Source organism: Schistocerca americana, chromosome 4 (assembly GCF_021461395.2).
Source record: "Schistocerca americana isolate TAMUIC-IGC-003095 chromosome 4, iqSchAmer2.1, whole genome shotgun sequence".
Classification (NCBI taxonomy): Eukaryota; Metazoa; Arthropoda; class Insecta; order Orthoptera; family Acrididae; genus Schistocerca; species Schistocerca americana.
The window spans coordinates 238762922-238781884 of NC_060122.1; the positions used below are offsets into that span (position 1 = coordinate 238762922).

An 18963-nucleotide genomic window follows, 5' to 3' on the forward strand; every position below is an offset into this window, starting at 1 on the left:
CGATCTGCAAAGGATTGGAAATGTAATAAAACTTCTTATTGTAATGAAACTGCAGGAAAAATCGGGAAGCATACATGGACCCTTGCCTTTCACGTTCCGTACTATCATAAGCATCGATAAAAAGTTTTTGCGTTCGAAGGCTGAACAGTCCATAACCGGTATGGTAATCAGGCAAAATCAATGATCAACGAGCCAACCATCCCACCGACGCACCAGGCTCAAGATACCTGTCTGGAAAAACACCGTGCTCTCCTTCGCAAAGAAGTCTGTTGCACAACCTCGTTCGACAAGGATCATCGACACTTCAAGTAATTTTTCAATGGACTGAAGGCATGATAATCGCATGGGGAGAGATCAGGACTACAGGGCAGCTCTCGAGTGTCTCCCCGTCGAGTTGGCGTAGTTTCTGCGTTACGACGTTTGTGATATGGAAACTGCGTTATCATGAAGAAGCAGCAACCTTTCTCGTAGTTATCTCGCACGTTAAACCATAACTGCACGCCGCATTTTCTCCAGCTTAGCGCCTTACCCTTCCCCAATGATAGGGGCACCAGTTTCCTTACAGTCAGTAGGCAATGGACAATAGTACCAAAGAACAGCGTGAGCATCACCTTCCCAGCAGATGGCTGACTCTTGAACTTCTTGGGATTAGGAATCGATGGATGACACCACTGAATCGTCTGCGCTTTCGACTCCGGCTTCTAGTGGTGGCATCAGTTTTCGTAGCCAGCAACAATGCGCTCAGAAAATACACACATCAAACAAAGGTTTTGCATCGCCTCGGTTCCGGAACCTGTACAGAAAATTGGAATAGAGATCAACATAAGCATCATTTCCGCCATTTTTATTGCTCTTGAAAACCAAACATTGCATGTTGTACTACCATACAGCGGGACCTTCAAAGGTGGTGGTCCTGATTGCTGCACATACCAACACATCTAATACCCCGTAGCACGTCCTCTTGCATTGGTGCATGCCTGTATTCGTCGTGGCATACTATCCACAAGTTCATCAAGACACTGTTGGTCCAGATTGTCCCACTCCTCAACGGCGATTCGACGTGGGTCACGACGTCCATAAACAGCCCTTTTCAATCTATTCCAGGCATGTTCGATAGGGTTCATGTCTAGAGAACATGCTGGTCACTCTAGTCGAGCGACGGCGTTATCCTGATGTGCACGATGGGGTCGCGAACTGTCTTTCATGAAGACGAATGCCTCGCCAAAAAGCTGCAGATATGGTTGCAGTATCGATCGGAGGATGGGATTCACGTATCGTACAGCCGTTACGTGGCCTTCCATGACCACCAGCGGCGTACGTCGACCCCACATAATGCCACCCCAAAACAGCAGGGAACCTTCACCTTGCTGCACTCGCTGGACAGCGTGTCTAAGGCGTTCAGCCTGACCGGGTCGCCTCCAAACACGTCTCCGACGATTGTCTGGTTGAAGGCATAGGCGACACTCATAGGTGAAGACAACATGATGGCAATCCTGAGTGGTCCATTCGGCATGTTGTTGGGCCCATCTGTACCGCGCTGCATGGTGTCCTGGTTGCAAAGATACCCCTCGCCATGGACGTCTAGATTGAATTTGCGCATGATGCAGCCTATTGCGCACAGTTTGAGCCGTAACACGACGTCCTGTGACTGCACGAAAAGCATTATTCAACAGGTGGCATTGCTGTGAGGGTTCCTCCGAACCATAATCTGCAGGTAGCGCTCATCCTCTGCAGTAGTAGCCTTTGGACGGCCTGGGCGAGGCATGTCATCGACAGTTCCTGTCTCCCTGTATCTCCTCCTTGTCCGAACAACATCGCTTTGGTTCACTCCGAGACGCCTGGACACTTCCCTGGTTGAAAGCCCTTCCTGAAACAAAGTAACAATGTGGACGTAGTACTGGTGGTATTGACCGTATGGGCATGATTGAACTACAGACTACACGAGCCGTGTATCTCCTTCCTGGTGGAATGACTCGAACTGATCGACTGTCGGACCCCCTCCGTCTAATAGCCGCTGCTCATGCATGGTTTTTTACATCTTTGGGCGAGTTTAGTGGCATCTCTGAACAGTCAAAGGGACTGCGTCTGTGATACAATATCCACAGTCAACGTCTATCTTCAGGAGTTCTGGAAACCAGGGTGATGCAAAACCTTTTTTGCTGTGAGTATGTTGGCTTAAACACTGATAAGCATCGGATGCTTCAGGCACAAGGCTATCCAGTTTTCTTTTTTTTCAGCATTTTGGGGTTTTCACTGGCTCCAGACCTTACAGTAGTCAAACTCCTGCCGAAAAATGTGTTGCACCCTACCGAAGCTGACGCCAAGATATTTTTCTAGTGCACGAATGGTTATGTGCCGCTCTGCCCTAATTGTGTCATAAATCGCACACTTGTTCGTAACGGGTAAAGTTGCTCTCCCAGATCGACTGGCGTCTTGTGTGGAATGGCGACCAGTACAGTACTTGGAGCACAGTCCAAGGCGGTGGTTTTCTACAAATGTGCTGCCCCATATACGTTCTCGATTCTCCGATGGTTGTTTACACGTATTCTTCCTTCAGCAACTAAGTAAAAAATAACAGCACATTGTTTTTTTGGACGTATTTGGCAATAGCGTCTCCGTAGTTCACGTTTCTGTATTTACAGCTCACATGTCGGAAAGACACGAATGCATACCTGCATCGAAGTCGCCTTAGGTGCATATACACTGCAGCAACGCCTTCAAGCGGAATCTTTTTGATCGCCCCCTTATACATGTTTATGTATGCCATCATGGGTCCCATCCAGCTAAAACTATCGCTTACGAGTATCTCTCTCCTACGTTCGACATCTACATCTACATCCATACTCCGCAAGCCACCTGACGGTTGTGGCGGTGTGTACCTTGAGTACCTCTATCGGTTCTCCCATCTATTCCAGTCTCGTATTGTTCGTGGAAAGAAGGATTGTCGGTATGCCTCTGTGTGGGCTCTAATCTCTTTGATTTTATCCTCATGGTCTCTTCGCGAGGTATACGTAGGAGGGAGCAATATACTGCTTGACTCTTCGGTGAAGGTATGTTCTCGAAACTTCAACAAAAGCCCGTACCGAGCTACTGAGCGGCTCTCCTGCAGAGTCTTCCACTGGAGTTTATCTGTCATCTCCGTAACGCTTTCGCGATTACTAAATGATCCTGTAACGAAGCGCGCTGCCCTTCGTTGGATCTTCTCTATCTCTTCTATCAACCCTATCTGCTACGGATCCCACACTGCTGAGCAGTATTCAAGCAGTGGGCGAACAAGCGTACTGTAACCTACTTCCTTTGTTTCCGGATTGCATTTCCTTTAGGATTCTTCCAATGAATCTCAGTCTGGCATCTGCTTTACCAACGATCAACTTTATATGATCAATCCATTTTAAATCACTCCTAATGCGTACTCCCAGATAATTTATGGAATTAACTGCTTCCAGTTGCTGACCTACTATTTTCTAGCTAAATGATAAGGGATCTATCTTTCTATGCATTCGCAGCACATTACACTTGTCTACATTGATATTCAATTGCCATTCCCTGCACCATGCGTCAATTCGCTGCAGATCCTCCTGCATTTCAGTACAATTTTCCATTGTTACAACCTCTCGATATACCACAGCCTCATCCGCAAAAAGCCTCAGTGAACTTCCGATGTCATCCACAAGGTCATTTATGTATATTGTGAATAGCAACGGTCCTACGACACTCCCCTGCGGCACACCTGAAATCACTCGTACTTCGGAAGACTTCTCTCCATTGAGAATGGCATGCTGCGTTTTGTTATCTAGGAACTCTTCAATCCAATCACAGAATTGGTCTGACAGTCCATATGCTCTTACTTTGTTCATTAAACGACTGTGGGGAACTGTATCGAACGCCTTGCGGAAGTCAAGAAACACGGCATCTACCTGGGAACCCGTGTTTATGGCTCTCTGAATCTTGTGGACGAATAGCGCGAGCTGGGTTTCAAACGACCGTCTTTATCGAAACCCATGGTAATTCCTACAGAGTAAATTTCTAGTCTCCAGAAAAGTCATTATACTCGAGCATAATACGTGTTCCAAAATTCTGCAACTGATCGACATTAGAGATATAGGTCTATAGTTCTGCACATCTGTTCGACGTCCCTTCTTGAAAACGGGGATGACCTGTGCCCTTTTCCAATCCTTTGGAACGCTACGCTCTTCTAGAGATCTACGGTACACCGCTGCAAGAAGGGGGGCAAGTTTCTCTCTATTAATGTAAAATGTGTTCGTAACATTTGCATATATATGCGTAGAACAATACCTCTGCCACATATTTTAATAATGATAGTAAGATCCTCGAGCCAAATAACGACCACTACCAGTCATAAAGAATCGAGAATGCACTTTTCTGCACTACGAACACACGCCAGTGTAAGTATGAAACAGTGTTTGGTAATTCTTCATAACTTACAGGCAGACAGGGCGTATTTCCAGCAATGGCAAGGGTCACATTGACAATGTCATTATCACTGTCGCCGTCGAGGAGATCCACGAGTTTGCTCACGATCGACGAGTTGTCCGCCTGTGGCACGGACTGGTAGGTGAGCATGTCGCACAGGTACACAGAGTTATCAGTGTCATTGACTGTCAGCGACGCCATGCCCACACCGTCCGTCAGCTGCTGGAAGTACAAGAACTCCTCCATGGTCGCGAAGATCTGCGGTAGCCACAGTCGAATTGTGTTCATGCTGTAAAATATAAACGATCTGTCACTTCTCCCACTCCTGCTTTAGTCTTACACTAGAATGTCAGTGGCTCGCTGCAAACTTTAGGAGTCTGCCACTGTAATTATTTTTTTTATGTTGAAGCTGGAACCGAAGTTCACACTGCCATTGCCTAATCTAGTCACGACTGTTAGAGTCAAGTTCCTGTTATTTACTCGTAGATAATCAATGTGGATCAAAAGAGAAGTCTAGCTTGTGCCGGAACTTTTTATTCCACTTATAAAATTCGCGACACTTCATTTTTTGTTACTTTTTTTTACTTAGAGGACGCTTATTAGTCCAGTTTTGTCGAGTTACTTCATTTATGTAGACTTGGGTAAGTCCCATGAAAGTGTTCAACGAGAGTAAATTGATACTGTAAAAAGTGGGATGTAATAGAGTTGTTTGGTTTCTATGTGAGATTAGTAGTGTGGGAGGGTGACTCGCAGGAGATATGGGATTTGGGATAGCGGCGAATAAGGTGAAGTCTGATACGAAGGATGAATGACTGGGTGGATTTCTTGACTGTGGGATGGACACTGTGATCTTTGCATTAGGATATGATATTGACGGTGTGTAGGTATTCGATGTGCTGGTATCGACTGGACAAGATGGAAATAATAGTATGATGATGCTCAATGTAGATGAGTAGAGATGCTAATTCTTTGTGTCGGGGAATGAAACTAGATGCAACGAGTGAGCTGAAGTCCCAGGATCTGAAAGGACTGGTAGTAGCTGACTGATGCCAATACCCAGATCACACTGGCTACATTACACATTAGCATAATGATGAATTGCGCAAGGATTTTGTAGGTGTGCAGAATGGTAGATGGGTGTCTATGTTCTAGTCTGTTGGGGGGTTTCTCTTGGATGGTTAGTACTTGAGGCTCAATTGTGGTTTAGTGCGCAGAATGTTAGTGCGATTATCCAAATTTTTATCACTGATTACAAATTCTGTATCATCATCTGTATTAAGTAGAGATGTCTCACCGGTTAGTAAGATATGAAAATTTGTGCCAGAACGAGACTCGAATCCAGATTTAATGCTTGTTGAGAGCAGTCACCTTAATGACTCTGCTATCCACGTATGCTCCTTGGACCAACCCAAACCCCCGTATGTCTTATTGCCTACATGCTTGTGCCATAGTCCACTATGCTCATCACCTAATGCTCATCCTTTGTCAGGGAAAAAAAGACTACCGAGAAATCGAATGTAATGTCGTTATCATCATGCAACCATCTAGGCTTGTAATCCTTGCTTCCATGTGTGAACGAATAGAACTCGTTGACGATCCAAAGCTGTACGGAATATTTTAGAAATGAATTCGCTGACTGCTAGTTCATTGATATCAGCTGTATTAGTTACAGATCTAGTACTCATTGGAATGTAGTGGACTGCGAAATATGGATGTAGACATTGTTACATATGGAAGTTTGGGTCAGTCTGGGATGTATGCACAAAGTGATTAAGGTGACCGCTCGCGATAAGTTGGAAATCCAGGTTCGAGCCCCGGTCTGGCACAATTCCATAAGTTACTAATAGGTAGTACAGCTATACCTAATACAATTGAAGTCAGATAATTCGCAGTCAGCGAATGCATTTCGCATTATTTTATGTGAGTATCATCAGCAAAGTATATTTCATTAATCATATTCAGGTGATGTTCCTGAGACATACTGTGTCTCACCTTTATCTAAGATATCTGGGTCTCCAGTGTGACGCAGATAGCGCATCTGCCTATTAAGCAAGAGACCCAGGTTCGAATCCTGACATTGGTATAAATTTTGATTCACTGCTTCAGCCTACATCAGAACCGTAGATAATGGTGTGTTCTTTTAGACACCTAGTAACTGCTATTATTAATGTGCCACAAATCAAGAGTAAATACATCAATTGCGTTGGTGAACTTGATCCCCACTCTACACACCCTTGACAGCTCATGTGGGTAATTTCAATATACCCCCCTGAGGCCCAGATGTGTTTTTCTCTAATTTTATCTTAAGTACTCTCATTATCCAACCATATGTACCTGAAGTACACATTAAAAATAGAAAAATAAAATTTATATTACTTTTTCCAGCATAAGTGGTGCCGTCTACTGGACTTCAAGTGTCAAGCATTGTTTCTCTACCAGTAAAATATTACATTGTGTACTAAAATTATTGTTTATGATCAAAAATGCTGACAGTTACATTTCTGTACTCATACACATAAGTACCACATTTTTCTTAACTTAGTCCATATTATAATCTAAATTAATCAACATTAAGGAAATATTACATGAACAAATGTTGTCATAGAAGAAAATGATTACAATATAGACTACTGGAACACCAGTTGCAGCTCAAATCATACTCAATTATTGGGATGGAATTTGGCTAAACAGTTTCGACTGAGAACCAAACGCAAGAAAGCATTGCACCTTTGGCATGGATTTCTGCTTTTTCCTTTGCAGTCAGGTTTCTTGAATTTTTTCCAGTCATGTCTGCTATTTCTGGCATATGATTCACACCGCTTTTGCTTTTGCTGTCACATGGCTCGGGACTTTGATTACACCTCTTTTTGTCTGATGGTTCTTGAAGACCATTTTCATCTTCTGGATCTTCATTTGGTTCGAGAGGGTTTTCTTCATTACTATGGATAAACAAATCTCCAAAGAAACCTTGTTTTTTCACACTTGGCGAATCTTCTTTCTAGAAACTGCAGGTGCCACATAACCTGCAGAAGTTGCAGCCATGAATTGGCAACACTTAGGTCTAGAAGTTGTAAAATTGTCCTACTTCTGCCTTTTTATTTCTCGCTCACATGGGACAATAAGACATCATTCTGCCAGCTAGGTTCACTCCACCCGTGTTTCCATTATATTCTGGTCTTTTGATTAATTCTTTTCCTTTCTTCCTTATCATATCTTGTGCAAGAATCCATGGGCTCAATACCATGAACTGACGATACCATCGTCAAGTTTTTTCTGTCCAGCCACTTCAAAATGCAGATTTTTTCGTCTTGTCGATTCGACATATTACAGGAACGTCCTCCTCTTTTCCTCATTTCTTTGTCGCTTTGTAGTTGTGTTTCTTTTGTAACCCTAAGACTGTTTATTGTACCAGTAGATAGAAGACCTCGATTCATAAGCTCATTGACTAGTTTCCCATTTGCGAGCTACCGATCATGGTAAATACTGTAACAAAGTGTGAGACTTTCAGTAAGTTTGAGTACAGAAGACTCTCCCAATGTGTAAAACCCAAAAGCTGTTAATTCTGTGAAAGTACTTTCGCCTTGGTAGAAAATAAATTGTATTGAACAGATGGACCTGTTAAAGGTGGCAGAGGCTCTGTAATGGTGTGTGACGTGTGCAGTTGTGTTGATATGGGACCCCTGATACGTCTAGATACGACAGGTGACACGTACCTAAGCATCCTGTCTGATCATCTGTATCCATTCATGTCCACTGTGTATTCCACGGACTTGGGCAATTCTAGCAGGACTATGCGACGCCCTACACGTCCAGAATTGCTGCAGAGTGGCTCCAGAAGAGTCTTCTGAATTTACGCACTTCCGCTGGCCACCATGTTCCCCAAACAGGGACATTATTGAGTGTATCTGGGATTCCTTGAAACGTGCTGCTCAGAAGAGATCTCTAGCCCCACGTACTCTTACGGATTTATGGACAGCCCTGCAGGATTCACGGCGTCAATTTCCTCCAGCACTGCTTCAGACATTAGTCGTGTCCATGCCACGTCGTGTAGTGGCACTTCTGCGAGCTCGCAGGGACCCTAGACGATGTTAGGCAGGTGTACCAGTTTCTTTGGCTCTTCAGTGCATGTTTCTTACATCTGGTACGCTCACGCATCGACTTCCTTCTTTGTGGCGCCATTTCTTTAGAATAATCACAATATTCCAGAGTACGACTTCAGTGTTCCAAACCCTTCATTGCCTGACCGCCAGATGTCATATCTGCCTTGTTACAATAGGCAATGCACGCTACAGTTTTCACATCTAGCGGGAAAAGTATTATAAAGTGAAGTCCAGTATACTGTATTGTGGACCTCAAGAGAATACACCTCCAGTAAAAATATTTTAGGCTTCGTGTCACCGACCTGAACAAGCATAGGATCTGTATGGAGAAGGAGAGCACGGCCTTGGGCAGCTGCGGCATGACGAAGAGGGGTCGCATCTGGAGCCAGGCGTTCTTCAGGCCCTGGATGGCGCTCTGGTGGACGCTCATGGTGCTCGCCACAGACGCCTTGCGCAGTTCCAGCTCGTCCACCAGCCGCTGCACCTGCACACGAGAGCATTCCATCCATTCTGCCCCACTAGACGAACGAGCTACCAGCTATTCAAAACGATGTGACACTGCCCGTGTAGTCTTTACCTGTGCCTACGTAAGTGGTCCCGTTTAATGCATAATGTGTTCAATAAGCTTTGGATCCTAAGTTATTTTGAGTTCAGCACCGAATGGTGGGAACTAAATATTTCCGACAGTACAACTCTGCAATGATAAATGGATGGTGAGAGTTACTGGGTGACAGATACCAGTATCAAATTTCCTGGCGGATTAAAATTGTGTGCCGGCTTGGGGCTTGAACTCAGGCCCTTTTTAAGCCACCAGGAAATCTCATACTAGTGCACATTCCACTGCATCTTTTTTGTTCTATTCAAAATGGGGATAGGGTAGATTCTGCTGCTGATATCGTTACTCTAAAAGAGCCGAATGCAACAGGCCCTCCACTTTTCAAAATCCGATGACTAATTGCGGAGTAACTATAACGTATAGAACTTAGAATTTATCTGTTCTGAACGTGAAATCGATTGCTGTCATATGTGGAAGTTGGTGATTCCATACACAAATAAGGAAATACAGGACGGTTATAATTAAACTTTCGCTACTTGAGAGGACCCCCATGAAAAACAAGTGATCGTAGTACAATGAAACTTGCCGAAGAGAAACAACGAATAAACCACTGAAAGAATTCAATTTTAATTTTCACATGAGATGATAAAATTATCTTTTGTTAATTGCATACAGTGTCTATGTTACGGCTTACGAACGTTGCTCAGTGTGACAACCGTCTGCATTCACAACAGCCTGGAACTGCAGTAGAGATTACTTGTAGCACTTTTCGAACAGCGGACTATGGACTGCTCGGCTCTTGTGGAACAACTCGTAAGCTGCTTGAAGTTCTCACACTGCGTCTGTAGTTCTCAACCATGGCAACTGTAACTTCTTCGACAATCTGTGGCGCCATTGGCCGTCTGCCTCTCCCAGGAGTGATTCCCAACCTGCCAGTTAATTCGAACTTCCGAATCATGTACTTCAAGCGCGGGGCGGAAAAAGGATCGCTCTGTATTCCTTTAATGCGTCAATACTAGCGAAGAGCAACAGCAGTATTACTGAAAACAGCTTTGTGAGTAAAGCCCGCCCTGCCCACCATGTCCACATTCACGCTTCCTGTATGTGACTTTGATGTACACCAATGCTGTGTTTCAGCCCTACTTCGCCGTACCAGTGCCGGCGCCTAACGGCAAGTCATGATGCTAACAACTAAAATCCTGCAGCGCACAGTCTGAACACCATTCTATAAAGTTAGGTACCCACACGTTAAACACTTTTCCCTTTACACTGGCTCAAATAGCAAAAGTTTAATTATAACTACGCTGTACGTCACATCAGACACGGAGGAAAAAGAGTGTTGTACCGCTGCGAAAACGGTATAAAAAGGGACACCAGCTTTCACTCTTTCTGTGCTGTTCTTGTATATCGAGTGATGGTTGTTTTGAAAAACGTAAACTTCTGTCACAAACCAGGTGTAACTGCATATGCTGCTTCTTTACAGAAGGTACAGAGAGAACACAAAAAGAACAGTTGTGTTGTATATATGAAGGCATCTCGACAGGTAGTGTAATGAAAATTCAGCGAATGTGAGAAAAATTATAATTGTAAGGAAACTGCAATACTGAGCGGACTGTAAAGAGTAAGCCCGCAACGAGCAACGAATAGATATTCTGATAGCTGTTGCATTCAATTCAAATTTTAGCTCCAGATATGTTGCGATTTCCTCGGGAACAAGTCAGCCCAGCGGTGATCGCAATTTAAACGCAATGAGCTTCCATCTACATAACATGTGACTTCACTAACAAATTAGTTGGGGGGAGGAGGGGGGGGGGGGGGGGGGGGGGAATTGCAGACGACACGTGAAATTCTTCTCTCGGATATGATGTGACATCAGGACAACAGGTTGTTTCTTCAAATAACTCTCTCTGTCAATGAAACAACCTTAAAACACCATGGGAAACTGTGCGTAATAAATATGCATTATTAGTCCGCTGACTGTCCGCACTGGTTGAGAGAAATTCTACAACAGAGACAGCAGAGTGTGAACCTCCGAAGCACGGTTATTGGAGACTACGTTATTGGTCTTCACTTCAATGAAGAAACATTTGTGAACGAAAGATACGTACCATTTGCTACCGGAGTTATAACAATTCTGCTAGAGGAAGTACCACTAGCGCATATGTAGATGTACCAGCACCATTGGTACATGGCTCACAACTTGCTTGTGGACAGGAAACCGTTTGGCATGTAGTAACACCATGGAAATGTCTTGATCGCTAAAAACTTTGTTCATTTCACGTTTCGAGTCATCATCCTCAGGTAACTGTAGTATAATTTACACATAAGACAAATTAGAAAAGCTAATACATAATAATTACGAGCCCAAAGTAACATCTGTAATAGAAGTACAAATATGTGCTTACCGAAGCTCATGTACACGAGCAACAAAGGAAAAACGTAGAGTCGAATATGCAGTTGCGTTAGGCAATATTAGCAAAAGATGTTATTTTCAAACTTCACATTCCAGAATGAAGATAACAGACTCGAAGACCAAATTATGTTAACTTGGCGACAGATGGCGTTGAGGTTAAACATCAAGACAAACAAAGACATAGCTTTTATAATGCACAAACCTACCACATTACAAGTACTTTTTTTCTATTACATATGGATCATGCATACACTGTTCCTCTTTATTTAGAGTGAATTCTCCTCCTTCCCTCCCCTGCCCCCCTCCCCCCCTAGTAATGTGCTCAGACATAGCTCCAGTTCCTCGGACCTCCAACAGAGCCCGTCCCTTCTGCCTATTTTAAAACTCCCGCAATTAATTCAGCATCCGTCTCATCTGTCCCCTTCCCTGCCCTTAGCGTCTTCTATCACCCCTCTACGCCTATCCATCCAACCCCTACCACCGCTCCTTCCCCTATCCTCCATCCCATCTCCTCCCCACTCCCAAAGCCCCCTCTCAACGCGTTTGGGAAATTTGTTATTTATCATGTCCTGTCCTTTAGACGTGACACATCTGTGGTCCAAGAAAGTTTTAGCTTTGTAATTCATTTTACACTTTATTTCAAACTTAAAGATGTGTACATTCCTTTCCTGTTATATATTGGTTATGCAGACAAAATTTCCTCTTCAAATATAAGAGGCGTTCAAAAAAGAAACTAGCTGGAGGCATAATTACAGAAACCAGTACCTGTATGTTAGAAGTATTGAGACACCTGTCCCACTGTGACACAAGGCGGTGAATTGCTGTCTCATATAATTCCCGGGACTGCGACGGTAACCAGTTCTGCACGTGCAGCTGGACGTCGTCGTCCGAGGTGAATCGTTTGCCTTTCAGACCCTTTTTCAAGGGGACCAAAAATGGCGTAATCACAGGGACAGAGGTCCGGACTGTATGGAGGGTGGCCGAGAACCTCCCATTTGAATTTCTGCAGGAGTGCCGTGACTGTGTTGGCCGTATGAGGCTTTGCACTGTCGTGGAGCAGAATGACCCCCACGGGTGAGATTGCCTGGTCTTTTGATTTCATCACTTGGCGAAAGGTGGCCAAGGTTTGCGCGTAATGCTGGGCATTCACTGTTGTCCCATGATGCAGGAAGTGAATCAGAAGGGGGCCACCTTGGTCAAAAACCTTTCCGATTCACCTTGGATGACGACGTCCAGCTGTACGTGCAGAACTGGTTACCGTCGCAGTCCCGGGAATTATATGAGACAGCAATTCACCGCCTTGTGTCACAGTGGGACATGTGTCTCAACAGCCAGGGTCAATACTTCTAACATACAGGTACTGGTTTCTGTAATTATTCCTCCGGGTCGTTTGTTTTTGAATGCCCCCTTATAATATGTATTTGAGTAATGTCACATAGTGGCATATTGCGTTTGAGTAATGTTGTGTTCTGCATACTGCATTTTTCACTCCCTCTTTCTCCGCTTCCCTCCCTCCCCCCTACCCTGCCCAGATATATGCTTTAATGACTTTGTTATACTTGTAAACGTATTCAAGAGGTTCAGTGTAATAGTCTATATTGAAAGATAATAATGTCTTGGAAGCAAAACATGGTCAGTTCTGTTGTAATATTAATGTTATTATGTTTGTTATTAAAGTTAGTGAAAATGCACCATTGCAGCAGCGTTCCGAATCCCCTTCCTTCTTTGTTCCCCTCCATACCTTCCTGAAATCTTGCAGTTCCGATTTCTCCCCTTGCCCAGCCTCTACCTATTGTCTTACACACCTCCCCCTCCCCCTATCCCCCCCCCCCCCCAAATCCAACTAATTCATCTGTTTCCATCTGACCCCTAACCTGCCCGTTGTACTTCAATCCCATGTTTCACAAAGCCAATCAGTTTTTGATGTGAACCTGTCTTTCACGGTTCTGACAAAAATTTTCATTAGCTGAATGTCCCACATATCCGCCAGCGCCAAGGTATGATCGTCATATAACACCTTCATCTGATGATGAGTCTGCAGTGGCTCGAAAACTAGTTGATAGTACAATATATCTCGTCAAATTTAAAAAACCACTGGTTGCATATTACACCTACACAAACAACCAATTTAAATCACAGTTACGGATCGTAATCCACAATGAACCTAATGAGAATCAGAACAGATACTGTGGTTGACTGGTGAATGATCAATACATGGCGCGTCCTTTGCCTTCCAGCTGGTGTCCTGGTTCAACCATATGTACACAAGAATAGTGTATCGGCTTCAGTTTTAAATAAAATATTTCTCCATTATTTTTCTTTTCTAAATAGACCATCTTAGCTGCTCTAGCGTGAAGTATGATGTGACCATTCTGTATAAAAACACGAGCTTCCTCATAACAGAGCAATCAGTTTCATGTCCAAAACGAATAAGTTTTGATTTTTGATATTATAATATTCCTGTCGGTACTAATTGCAATTTGAAGACTGAAATGCCATTGAATTCATCTCTTTTAAAAGTAAACTAACAGCAGAAATTATCACAGTTACATCTGAAAAAGTGATATATCTTAAATTAATATACTTACGAAAAATTGCTATGATTCAGTTAGTGAGAACCTTTCTCACATCATTTTGGTGCGAACATAGTAATTCAGGAAATATCTGAGCTTAACAGCAAACACACAGAGAAAGACAGACAGACACACACACACACACACACACAAACACACACACACACACACACACACACACACACACACACACATATGAGAGCTCACATCCAGACAAAAATTGTTTTTTCGTCTGATATGCAGGCTGCCCTGAACGGCAGGCATATTATACTAGTAGTATTTGCGTGCCTTGCAAGGGTTAAACATGCAGGTGGGCACAGATGAGCAAGAGAGGAAGGGAGGAGAAGGATAGTGAAAGAGGGGGCAGTATGACAGTGAAAAAGGGGGAAAGGGATATGGATGGAGAGGACACAGAAAGTGATGGAGAGGGGAAGGAAGGACAGAGATGGGTGACGAGGTGATGGAGAGAGAGGGGAGGAGGCGTGTTGTGCACATACAAGTAATATTAGCATGCCTTGTTGTGGCTACATGTGCCAGTGAGCATTGGTGAGCAAGAGAGGAAGAGAGGGGGGGGGGGGGGGGTGAGAAGGACAGTGAAAGAGAAAGGAGTATAGAATGAAGAGAGAAAGGGTGTGAAGGATGTAGACAGATGGAGCAGACATAGAGGTTGATGGACAAAGAGAGGGGGAGGTGGAGATGGACAGATAGATGTGGGGTGATGGACAGAGAGATGGATGAGGAGGAGATAGACAAAGAAAGGGGGCAGGAGCAGATTGACAGAGAGGGGGAAGGAATAGGTGGAAATAGAAGGCAGCTGCAGAGGATTGGCCTGAGAGACTGAGAAAAGGAGATTTCTTTCACTTGATAGAGAAATGCTTCCATCTACGAGGAAGAGATTAGCAGGTAGAGTGGGCAGGGGGAAGCAGACAAAGGAAGGAGGGGATGGTCAGAGATAGGGGGAGGAGGAGTTGGACAGAGAGAGGGAGCTAGAGGAAACAGACAGAGAGAGGAGGATATGGAGACAGAAGGGTGAGGAAGAGATGGCCACAGAGAGGGAGTGGATGAGATGGAGCCGGCCGGAGTGGCCGTGCGGTTCTAGGCGCTACAGTCTTGAGCCGAGCGACCGCTACGGTCGCAGGTTCTAATCCTGCCTCGGGCATGGATGTGTGTGATGTCCTTAGGTTAGTTAGGTTTAAGTAGTTCTAAGTTCTAGGGGACTGATGACCTCAGATGTTAAGTCCCATAGTGCTCAGAGCCATTTGAACCATTTTTAATCTCTCTCATAATCCAGGCAGTAGGGAAGAGATCCAGCATTTTATGTCAACAACATAATGTGGTAAGCAGTTCATTTACACGACGGTGACAGAAGTCGAGGGTTAGCGATATGAACACATGGCGGTAGTATGGCGTACACAACATATAAAAGAGCAGTGCTTTCGCGGAATTGTCATTTGTACTCAGGTGACTCGAGTGAAAAGATATCCGACAATGGCTCAAAACCTTAATTAACAGACTTTGAAGGCGGATTAGAAATTACAACTAGACGCGTGGGACATTCTATTTCCAAAATCGTTAGGGAATTCAATATTCTGATATCCAGGGTGTCAAGAAAGTGCTGAGAATACCAAATTCCAGGCATTACCTCTCACCACGGACAACGCAGTGGCCAACGGCCTTCAGCTAACGACCGAGAGCAGCGGCCTTTCCATTGCGTTGACAGTGTTAACAGACAATCAACACTGCGTGAAACAACCGCAGAAATCAATGTCGCACGTTAAACGAGCGTATCCATTAGGACAGTGAGGCGAAATTAGATGTTAACTGGCTATGGCAGTACACTGAAACGTCCCCTTTCAACAATTTTACATGACTGTGCTTAAACTGACACACAATATTTTTAGCGCAACGCAATCTGACTTTCAAAATTCCCTACTAAAGAATGGCCCTGACAAACATTAAACTATGCCTTTCACAAATCACTTACCTCACAAAAATCTTCGCTGCTCAAGCTACTGCAATACAGCGAGCGCCACTACTGCCAGCTAAATAAAAGATTCAAACTATGGAAGGCACTAACTACTGATAGGGATAGTTAGCAAATGAAAGATATTAATAGAGAACAAACAATGTATTTACCTTGATATCATCATATATAAATATAGCAGTTCATGACAAATTTCAAAACTCCGCCATCTCTCTCCCCACATCCACCACTGCTGGCGGCTCACCTCCAACTGCGCAACGCTACACGCTGTTCACAGCCAGCTGCCTAACACTACAATGGCAGACAACAATGCAAACTAGCCACAGACTGCACACAGCACAGCCAGTGATTTTCATATTGAGCGCTACGTAACGTTGCCAATAAGAAAACATAAACAGCCTACTTACATAGAGAAAACATAAACAGCCTATAAACAGCCTACTTACATAGAGAAAACATAAACAGCCTACTTACATAAAGAAAACATAAACAGCCTAAGTGTCAGCTGCCTCAAACGTACTTTAAAAATCATGATCTCATACCAAATACATCATTCAAAGCTCTCGTAGTATCACAATGATTCCGAAAAAATATGAACAGTTTACAAAGTACAGACAAAATACAGTTTCATAAGTGTGAAGTTACCCAACTGTGTATTGCGTAAACATGTGTCACTGATGTAGTAAAAAGAATGTTTGTTTCTCCGTCAAATAAATGATCGGATAGCTGTGTAATTTGTGTGTTAGAGAAATATGGTACCGATGTGTAAAGTTGTATAAGCAAATACCATATTAGCTAGGGTTCCTTGTGCTTGCCAAACACATGGTACACAAAGTAAGCATGTACCCCCCTGAGGATTAATGTAATTATACCCTCAGGTGTTACAGATTACAGCAATGGAATGAAATGTATCACGGAAAACTTTCTTTGTAATTCAAAAATCTTTAAAAATAAATGTTTTAAGTACAAAATTAACCACTCAAATACGTGTACTGTAGCGCTAAATGTGCGTCTTGTTGCGACATAATCTGTGTGGAAGTGTCGTAGTTATCGTCCTCCGAAAGCTAAGTTCTGCATAAGTCAATGTACTTACCTCATAATACACAAAAGTGAAATGCTTTGCGTATAGATATCTTAGTTATTACGCTTATTGTTGTGATGAAGAAAGTACTGTACTGTAACGTAATGTTGTGCCACGAAAAAGGCTGTCTCATTGTTGCTATACCACAAAAGTTACTACTAAAACATGTTTTTCTTCCTAGAAGAATTCAGAAAACTGTGCAGATATAAAACAGATACACTGCAAAAGCAACATTGTGAATTGTCACTCATTAGTAGCGTCGTGATAACATCGTGTAGCTGTCACATAAACTAACCACTGTGTCCTCTGGTATCTCACAGAAAATACTTTAAATTCAGAATGTATTTTCAAATAAACCAAAATGTTGCATTAAAATCTCATTAGCAGTACTGGTAAATGTTCTAAGTATGTGAGCCTTATAGTCGTTACGTAATCGTGCAACAAACAAGCAAGAATGTACACACACAATAACACTGTGACGTCTGTTTACTATAACAATGCATTCGTCATTTCTGTTTAAGTAAGTTCTCTTGGTTCTTGATTGGATATTTAACTTCAAACATTGTTGTGTGTTAACAGATTCTAAGTCTGACAATGCATATTAGTAATGTGAAGCAAAAAATTTTATGGCAAAGACTAAGTTAAAAAGCAGATTATCTTTCAATAAATGGTTTTACATGTGAAATGTGGTGTAAACCTTTACTCTTCATAGTACTCAGAGTTTGAACTTGAATGCAATTGTCATGCGGTATACGTCGGCAAAGAATACTGGAATTTTTCTCAAGGTTAGTGTCTATGTTATTTTTCTCTGAGCCAGCCGGCGCACGTGGGTGCCTGCGGCGCGAGTCATTGTCTGTCTCTTTGTTGGCGCGCGTTGTTATTGGGATTAGGAGACCTAACTTCTACAAATTCACTCTGACGAGAAGGCCCTGCTCTGTTCGAATCCCGCCAGTTCTGATGCAATTCAGATCTGTCGTTACGATCATATCGTCTGTCGTCATGTCGGTAGTTCCTGTAGTTTCTTTCTTGTCGGTCATGTGGTGGAGAATTTCTCCCGGAATCGTAACTGCGCGCTGAACTGTTGCGTCTGAAGTTATTTTGTCTCCCTTGATAATAATTGTTTTGGTTTCCATATTGTCTGTTTCTATGGTTATCTCTGTCATATTCATAATTACGGAAGTGCGATCTTTCTCTGTAACTATTACTCTGCCAGTGGTTGTCATACGGGTGGTGTCTGTTTTGGTCACGATTTACGTTGTAAGAATAGCCTTTTCGTGTCCAGTTATTATTTCTTTCATCGCGGAATTGCGACTGATGTGATTTGTAATTGTTGCGCTCCTGTGTTCCGCGATTGTCAGTGTCACTTTCCAGTTCTTGTAACAGTCCCTGAAAAGCTTCAATGTCGTCTTTGCAACGTCCTGCCAAAATAATATGTCGTAAATGTTCAGGTAATTTGATTAAGCAAATGCGGATGAGTTCTGAGGGGCTGTATGGGTTTGACAGGTACTGATTCTTGTGCAACATGTCTTCAAAATATTTCACAAGACTGGAAAATTCAGATTGTTCGAAGTGTTTCATCATTATGATGTTATGTTTTACACGGTCTTGTGTAGCTTGAGACCAATATGCTGAGAGGAAGGCATGGTAAAACTCTCCTTCACTGTGGCAATCGTGAATTACCGATCGCATTCTTACAGCTGGTTCATTCTCCAAGTAGCCACACATAAATTCTAATCTGTGTTCTAACGACCAGTTGGGAGGAAAACAATGAGAGAATTGATGGAGCCATGCTTGTGGATGAATGTCGTTGCCAGAATTCTTA

At 43.3% G+C, this 18963-nt stretch overlaps 1 protein-coding gene across 1 annotated transcript in view; it reads right to left on the reverse strand.

The window, feature by feature from the left end:
* The window catches only part of LOC124613898 (synaptic vesicle glycoprotein 2C-like), a 157342-nt gene that overhangs the window by 49695 nt on the left and 88684 nt on the right, over window positions 1-18963 (reverse strand). The window contains exons 7-8 of the mRNA XM_047142646.1: window positions 8837-9018; window positions 4447-4723 (exon numbers count right to left, since the gene is read on the reverse strand). Of these exons, the coding sequence (XP_046998602.1) occupies window positions 4447-4723; window positions 8837-9018 (459 nt within the window). The remainder of the gene's footprint in view (window positions 1-4446; window positions 4724-8836; window positions 9019-18963) is intronic.